General features: G+C 35.5%; 1 protein-coding gene across 3 annotated transcripts; it reads right to left on the reverse strand.

The window, feature by feature from the left end:
* Positions 1 to 1,337: 1,337 nt before the first annotated feature.
* LOC117934487 (two-component response regulator ORR26-like) lies at positions 1,338 to 5,304 on the reverse strand. Of its 3 annotated transcripts, none has more exons than XM_034856194.1 (5): positions 5,099 to 5,304; positions 3,959 to 4,111; positions 3,480 to 3,869; positions 3,243 to 3,316; positions 1,338 to 2,503 (listed from the first exon to the last, which is right to left on the reverse strand). In XM_034856194.1, the coding sequence occupies exons 1-5, from the start codon at positions 5,223 to 5,225 to the stop codon at positions 1,538 to 1,540; spliced, it is 1,710 nt and encodes a 569-aa protein (XP_034712085.1). In that variant the 5' UTR covers positions 5,226 to 5,304; the 3' UTR covers positions 1,338 to 1,537. The 3 variants fall into 3 exon arrangements, with proteins under 3 accessions (XP_034712085.1, XP_034712084.1, XP_034712083.1); XM_034856193.1 differs by having other exon boundaries at positions 3,243 to 3,319; XM_034856192.1 differs by having other exon boundaries at positions 3,243 to 3,343.
* Between the last annotated feature and the right edge of the window lie 3,562 nt (positions 5,305 to 8,866).

The raw sequence follows: 8,866 nt of genomic DNA on the forward strand, positions 1-8,866 counted from the left end.
GAAAGTCATAGCTGAGCAATAGGCTATGGATTTGCTCAATTATCGGTGGATTGGGTCAGTTGTGAATGGAGGTAACAAAGGAATTGTACTTGCAATCTAACCCACCAAACAAGGAATTGTACTTGCTCACCTATCACTAGAAGGATGTCGTTGTATTGTTCACTGACAGTACGTTGTTATATACAAAAAGGAAAAAGGAATTCCTAACTTGCTATACGTGTGGAGCTATATAAGAGGAAGTAGGAATCAAATATGATATCCTAACTAACAATTAACAAAAGTGAATTAGATCTTTGGTTTAATAATCTAGGATTATTTTGCTTTTCCTTTCACTTAGGCTTTGTATAGTTATGATTGATTCGATTATATTGCATAAAGGTAAACCCCATTTCTATCATTTGCAAGATCCTTACAGAGGTCATCCCTATTATTGAGGTCTCAAAGAGTGTAGTGGGAGAACTAGCAGAAACACTAGAGCATCATCAACTTAGATTTATGGTGCTTTATGGATAACCTCTAGGCATGAAGAGCTTAGTTGAAGACTCATAATTTGAGAAAGAACTCGAGTCCGTCTGTGTCACTGAAAGGTCTAATTTTTTAAGTGAAGGTTCACCATTTGTTATCTTCTTGGTTTTTCAAACATAATTATATGAATAAGAGTATGTTATCACGCCTATATTCTTTGGGTGCATACAGTTGGCCATACTAGAGGCAGAGCAGAAGGCTGAAGAGGCTAAGGAGCAGAGACTAGTATGAGAAAGAGAGGCAACAAGAAAAACAGCAAGCCTTCAGCTCCTCAGAAGTAGTTTGAGATTAAAAAATTAGTAGTAAGATTAAAAATTTCACAGCACAAATGCGTGGACAAAGCACCCACATTGATGCTGCACTGAGTTGGTTTTTTAAATATTACTAGCAGGGGATTGATCCAAGTTTTTGAGGCATTGTTGCACATTGTGGGTTTTGTTTGTTAAATATAATAGGAGCTGAATGAATTTGCTTTTGCAGATGCTTATAATATATCACATTCTTTCTGTTCTTATTCAAAGCTTGATGCTTGTCTTTGTTCTGAAAATTTGCCTACCGATGGCGACTCGTCGAACCAAATCGGGTTTTGGTTTCGGATGGAGACAGCAGATTGGATTTAAAGTAGCGGCCTGTTTTGAAGAAAAACTTTATGGAAATGATTTTTATTTTTATTTGAATTCTTTAACAACTCATTCTATGAGTTTTAAGGTAAACTTACGTTAAAAAATTATTCAATGATTGGTACAACAAAGTTTCCCAGAAAATCAGCACTTCAAATTGCAGCATCAAACACCCATTAAACAACTCGAATGGAGGCATAAAGCAATACGCCAATGATGCATTTAGAAATAAAAGTGAGAATATTTCAACAGTAACTAGTGCTGTTAATCAGTAGATTAGTTAAAGCAGTGTGCTTAGCCTGCGTACATCAAAATGGTACATATTTCAACATTTATAATCAAATCCACTCTCAGTACACCTCCAAAGAAAATGCTCTCTAGCTTTCCACTTCCTAACCAGGGTAGCAAACCCCTGGAGCCTCGGCTCGTGCCGTGAATAAACCTTGATCTACAAAAGGATTTTGAACTGAATCACAATCATTGTCCCAGTTTAACCCCAAGTCAGCATAGCAGCTTGTCTCCAGTTCATCAATAAGTTCTGAATTGTAGTAGTCCAAAAGGTCTATGTCCTGGAGCCCAATACTCTCGGTATAAGCACATCCGACTTGAGAACCCAAGGAGGAATCACCTACTGTAAATATCTTTTGTTGGATGGGTTCACAGTCGTTCAAGCAATTCAGACCAACCATCTGATTCTTCATGCCAACTTTGAAGCTGGAGATGGCATCTGAGGTCTCTGGATTTACAATCTGGCTATGGTTGCTTCTGGATTGAGAGCGCATAGGCGTGATCATTACAGAGCCGGGCTTATCTCTTTCTGGGACTGCAGTTCCCGGACCAACAGAATAAGCAGAACATTGGAGATCAACTTGGACAAGATGCTGTGGAGCAGACTGCAGTGCATGGCTAAAGTCATCTTCTAGTAGAGCATACGGCTCAGGCTCTTGTTTTGGCGGCTGTTTGAATTGCTCCATTGGGACTTCATTCCACTTCTGGCTGGTCGTATTTGACTGACTTGATTGGTAGTTGAAAGGATGGGAAAGAATGGTTTGAGAACTAACATTTGCCCTCTGACTGTCAAGGAAATTACTTGTTGAAGTTTCTTTGAGATCCATGGGCAAAATCGAAACTGTACCTTTCTTATCAGCTTCACGACAGATTCTTGTGCCCATGTCTATGAGAAGCATATTGTTGCCTGTGTATTTGAGATCGCAGTTAGCTGCATCTTTTGGGTGAATCAGAGTAGAGGTTTGAAAGCCTAAACTTCCAGCAGGACAAGTGAAATCTTGCTGCTTCATCCCTTCAGAAGTTTTTAGTTCATTCTCCTTCTGCAACCTACTTAGGTAGAGCCGGTACTTCTGTACAAAAGATAAAATTTCTCAGAGAAAATCCCCTGGCAGGCAACCATTTCAAACAGAGTCAATAAAGAATAATTTAAATCTTGTTTGCTTTTGTATTGAAGTAATGGTCATTTCTGCCAATGTTGTGTTCAGGGTCTTTATCTTCCTGTCAAATGGACAGCAAGGAATTACTCAATCCCCTATAAATACGGTCCTGAACGCTTGTATATCTGGAACTTGGAGAAAACAACTTGCATAGCCAAACCCGATTAGTCAGGGTGTAGCTTTTTTGGTTTCTAGTCCAAACTCCTAATGGGGAACTTGGGAGCAAAACAACTTGCATAGCCAAACCCGACTACTTGGGTTGTAGCCTTTTTTGGGTTGTGCTTGTAGTCCAACCTCTTAATGGATCTTTGCCTTCAAATATTATGGGGGTTAAAAAAGAAAGACAAATTCTATCTCCAAGGCAGAAAACATGCCCCAATCTTCACACAAATTGTCTTGCTTGACAACTAATTGACCAAAGCTTTGCTTACAAACCTTATTGAAAGCTCAACAGAGCCATCTGTGCTCATTGAACTTGAACAGTGACCTCTTTAGCTTTTAGCATTAAGGAGGCCGACCTTCATTTGACTTTGTTAAGCTTACACCAGGATGTGATAGTCCTAAAGTAGTAGAATTATTTTTTTCATAATGTAACCTAGCTAATTGTCATTTATCATTGTGACATAACCAGGGAATAAAATGAGAGAATTACCTGCAGATGGCTGGCAACGTTTTCTCTTGTCAGCCAAGGAACATTCATCAAGTCCAGAATTTTCTTGGGACCAACTTCTGTCAGATGAATTATCATCAAGACTCCGTCCATGCAAAATCATAACATATGCTAACCAATTGTAAACCATAAAAAAATAAAAAATTCCAGTTTGATCTAAATTTGAAAGATTGATAATCTATCTTGATACAAACTAGTGAAAAGGAAATTGAAACTCACTATCAAAGCCAATCTGGTTTACAGCATCCACAAACTTCTGATGTAGATCTATGGACCAAACCACTCTAGCCTTCTTTGATGATGATGGATCAACCAACTCTTGATCATCATGCCTCCTGTTTTCCATATCTTTTCGTTTTCTAGTTGCACCCAGCTCACCTCCATTTAATTGGTGCCCATCATCAAACTCATCTGATCTACTCATTATCATCTGAATTTCACGCATACATTCATAGCTTTCAACGTCTTTTCCCTCATGTATTTTCTTCCTAAAGACATGTTGCCATATATTCTTAAGCTCTTTCATCCGAACAGGCTTGAGAAGATAATCGCAAGCTCCATGCTGAACGCCTTTCATCACTCTACTTGTTTCCCCATCGACAGACATCACTGTGCAGTTTCACAGGGCACTTCTTGTTAGAAACCAAAAAAAAAGGTAAGTGGGAGTGAACAAAGGAAAAAATACACAGTGGACTCACTAATCACAGGGAGATCCATCTCTAGTCCGACATGTTCCAGGAGTTTGAAGCCATCCATGTCTGGCATGTTAACATCACTAATCACGATGTCAAAACCATCTTTTCTCTCCCGAAGCATGTTCAGAGCATCTCTTGCTAAACAGCAAGTTGTCACTGCACATACATGAATAAACAATAATGAAACAAAATTATCAGCGAAAAAATAAACCGTCTTTGTGCAAGGGGATATAATTGCATGTTATGCAATCAGATTTTCTAAGATCAATAATCCCAAGCAATTACGTTTTGCAAATTTTGGATTTAATTATGAGAAGATTTTGGTCCATTACAAACAGCTTTAATTCTCCTAATCTTAGTAACTCGAATCATTCTGCATGCAAACCATATCACATGTAGGGATTTTAGAACGACCTAAAGATTGGTTTGATCTTTCCTGATTATTTAGGTTTTTCCAAGCAACTAAAATTACAGAGACTTAAAAGGGAAAAAAAAACCTTCAAATTGCAAAATATGAAAATCGACTGAACTTCCAACTTCTATTAGATCACCAAAGTTCACTTCCGGGAACTATGCAAGGCTTCTAGGTTTATGGTTTATCCATAATCTGAGAAAGCAATTTTCTTTTGCATGGAATTTGGACAAATTTGTATGAATTTTTTAACTAAGAAACCTCTTCATAGAAAACAGGAACTTGGCAAGGCAGAGTTTGGGAAACATTCCACAAATTGCCCCAACGATAATTGCATCATCAACCCATAAATAAACAGAAAGAAACAATACATCACAATAAGTTTAAAGTGTAAAACCCACATAAATTCTCTAATTCCTTGTTTGATTGCTGGGAAAATTGAGGAGAACCCAAAATTCTAAATAACACATTTTAAAGGAAAAGAAAGAAAATCAACTCCACTAACCCCAACAGTTTTAGACCAGAAAGTTTTAAACCATTGCGGATTCTACACGATGGAAATTTAGGATCAATATTTGATTTCTCCTCGCCTCTCACATTTTCTCAGCAACCAAACGGACAAACAAACCAAACACAAGCAAAATCCAAGGATCATCTTTCTGCTCAATCATGCAACTAACATAGAAAGACACTCAATAACAGAAAACCCAGAACCAGAAAAGCAGATTGACCTTCATAAGAACACTTCTTAAGCATTTTTTCAAGGATTTTGAGCCACGTTGGGTCATCGTCAACAACAAGTACACGAAGACCAGCTGGGAATGCTTCAGTTCTTGGTGAACAAAACCCACTTTCCATGGCTGGACGCTCAGAGATCTGTGAATAGAGATATTGAAGCTAGGGCTTTTGGTAGCTTTTTGTTGGCAGTGTGTTATGTAAAGATGATCGGGAAAGAGTTTTAAAATGAGGTTACAGTTACAAACCGACTATCATTGGCGCCGTTCCTTAAACTAGCCCTACGGCGCACGTTAGTTTAGTCCTACTGCCACTCTTGCAAGGAAATTGATTATTTTTTTTTTTTATAACTAATTGCTTGAGATATAATTTTGAGTAGTATATTTAATATTTATTTATTATATTTGTGTAAAAAAAAAAAGAAAGTATATTTTGAGGAATTTTATTAATATTACATGAGTTAAACTTTAATTATATTTCATTTTAAAATTGATTGCAACAATAAAATTAAAAAATTTGAAGGATCTCACTTAATCCTTAAAACAATATGATAAAATATTATTGTTCATGTAGGCTATTAAATCTCATTTTTAATCGGTTTCCTTTATTTATTTTAATTAAAAATTTAATGATAAAATTTAAATGAAGTTAAAATATAATGTAATATTTGCACATTTTGTAATTCTGGAAAATTTTATCTTTGATATTTTGATCAAAAGTCAAGGATGGATAGAATAAAATAAATCAATGGAGGACATTTTCATTACACTCGTATATTTTGGTATAGTTTGTAGCAAGCAAATCACTTGAGGAAGTTATCCCAAACAATGTATGAATCAAATGAACTCATGGAGACAAAAACTTTGGCTCAAACTAACCCATTACTTTGTTTCTGATTACACTTAAAGTAGCAACAAGTCCAATTTAAACAACAAATATAGTTGTTTCTTCTACACGATGAAGCTCCAAGGAAACGGAGGAGTTAAAGATGGATGCAAATAAAACTTTGACACTTCGTCCTTCCATTAGTGTTATTTAAACCACACACTAGGGTTAGATCTCATTAGGTGGATTCAACCCTCATTGTTGAGGATAATGAATCAATTAGGAATATATAAAGAAAAAAGTTTCTTAGGGATGCAACTTAATGAATTGAAAGCTAGAGTTGACTCCTTGAAGGGAGGATATACCATCAACTCATTTATCAAATGGTAAGGGGATTTAGTAGAAAGATATTGGAAAAAAGGTTCCTTCAAGTTTTATTTTCTCAAACTTTCAATGAGATAAGCAATTCAATAGAACATTTAATGTGAAATTAATGATTTTGATGTTGGTGAATGACATTTTTCGTTGCAATATCTTTCTATCAAGTTTGCATTAGTCTAGTTCCCCAATCTACCAAGTAGGTTAGCATCATCATTCAAAAGAAAAAGAAAAAATGACCTTAGCAAGTTCTAGGACTAGCTTAAAAAACAGTTAGAAAGTAAAAGCAAACTGCTAATCTAAATGGAACTCAGAAAAGAAAACAAGCCTAAGAAGGAAGGTCTAGCAACATGGAGAGAAGAATATAGCATCAAGCCTAAGAATCATATTTGACATTTACTAAGTTGAATGCACTATATTAACATGTTTTTAAAGATTTTAGCAAGTTCTAGGACTTCAAGTGGTCCCCTCAACCAAAGGGAGATGGTCGAGAAAAAAAAAAGAGCAAGTATTATTCATACCATCATGTCCCTAGTCACATTACAAATGAGTGCAAGAGTCTTTTCTTCCACTTGATGGTTCTCTCCTTAAACTTAGCACCAAAGAAGGGTGGACTTCTCTTTCTTAAGGGATGGAAGTTAATGTTCTCTCCATCTCTCTATAGAAGACACTATGGAACTCAAGTGTCTAACCTTATACCTTTAGAGGGTTTATATAGACTTCCTTATAGGATAAAGTGACTTAAGTTTATCTTAGGCTTAGGTTACTTAATCTAACCCATTGGGTCCTAATTAATTAATTAATCCTATTGAGCTTCAATTAATTAATCAGTTATCTAGAAAAACAATTTACAAGATCTTGTACAACCTTACATTTTCACCAAAATGTCCTTATGCACACATATGAATAAAAAAAAAAATCTCATAATTATATGCCACCAATGAGTATGAGCTCAAGTAGAGACAACTGAGACTCATAAGAAAATACTAACTCCCCTAAAATCTAATTTTGAAGTTGATTCAATATTCTACTATTGATAATCAACTGCACTATAATATCCTATGATATTAGCTTGAAATATAAAACTTTGGTCTATGACTTATCAACCACAACATGAAGGTTTACCATGAACTAGTGTTCATAATATAATGATGTAGAAGCTATTACCTCTCAAGATTAATACAATCCTTAAGTATCATATGCTCATATTATACTCTAAATCATAAAAAGTATATGGCAACCACTAAAGGAATTACTATCACCATAACTCCTTAGAATCACCCAATGGGATACATTGTTTCAAACTCATGAAATGTTATGTTACCTATCTTGAGAATACTTGTTGTCACCTATCGTAATCAATGGTGGTCTAATATATAGGGAATATATAACCACCTCAAAGTCTCACTTATAAGTCAAAGTCACTAAAGACCTTAGCACTAGCCCAATATCCTTTTAAGGTTGAGAATTCATACAACATAGTAGCTTCATTAAATTATGACTACCTAGTAGCCAATGTCATGATTTACCATATGTCTTATTCAATGTACAACCATACATACTAGTGCACTCATAAGAGGAAACTTATCTAGATGACCAAAACAAGCATCCCTCCAATTAAGAAGTAATGCACTATGGCTTCAAATGGATTGTCTAAGGTCCATGAACTAGTTATGAACTATTCATAAATTTGCAAAGAACTCATAACTTAGATCTTCTATGCAAGTCCTAATGCATTCAAGTCATGTGCATTGTAAGAGATGCAAGTCTAAATGCTCAAATTAACTATAATGCATAAATAGGATAGTAAATATGAAATCATAATATTAATGAAATCATATATTGTTGCATCATATCATGCTTTTAAGGGTTCTATCCAAACATAAAGTATGTTGTGTAGATGTATATTTGTAGGGGAAATTTGCAATAGTTTGTGAGTAATGATGGTGGAATGGTTGAGGAGACTAATAAAATCAACTAGGACACAGAATATACCATGGGGTTTTCAAGGAGAATAATCATCATCATTCATAGGATTGATCAAGGTGCATTCATACTAGGCGTTAAGGAAAGTTGGTGAATGCAAGTGACTAATTTGGAGGAAGTTAATCAAATTAGACTAAGAATTTGACTAATAGGAACCCATTAACCCTATCAAGAAGACTTAGAATTTAATTTGAGTAGAGAAGAGAAAGTGACCCATTGACACAATGATGCACTAGTAATCACCTTGCTAATTGCTAGTTATCAAGTTAAGAGGATATTGGTAAACCCAAGAAACTATACTGGTATTCTTTTCTTGAACACATTAAATAAGATGCAAATAATGTTATCCCAAAGGAGTGGCAGTAGCAACACCCTTGTTTGATTTAGAGAGGAAGCAATGCATGCTAAGGGTAAAGTTTCGCTTCTTGTTAGCATTGGCCCATCCACTTTGATGATAAGTTTTTTAATGGTTAACATGGTTTACCCTTATAACACCATCTTGAGAAAAATGCAGATAAATAATATGAGGTTGTGCCATCAACTTTTCATCAAAAAAAATACTCTTTTCGGTTGCA

This window comes from Vitis riparia, chromosome 17 (genome assembly GCF_004353265.1).
Source record: "Vitis riparia cultivar Riparia Gloire de Montpellier isolate 1030 chromosome 17, EGFV_Vit.rip_1.0, whole genome shotgun sequence".
NCBI classification, from domain to species: domain Eukaryota; kingdom Viridiplantae; phylum Streptophyta; class Magnoliopsida; order Vitales; family Vitaceae; genus Vitis; species Vitis riparia.

Coding starts and splice junctions, on each gene's coding strand:
- LOC117934487 (XM_034856192.1), bottom strand. CDS start 5,225: ATGGAAAGTGGGTTTTGTTCACCAAGAACTGAAGCATTCCCAGCTGGT. Junction 3,344..3,479: donor AAACCAGATTGGCTTTGATA/GTGAGTTTCAAT, acceptor GCATGGACGGAG/TCTTGATGATAATTCATCTG. Junction 2,504..3,242: donor ACGTTGCCAGCCATCTGCAG/GTAATTCTCTCA, acceptor TCTTTTGTACAG/AAGTACCGGCTCTACCTAAG.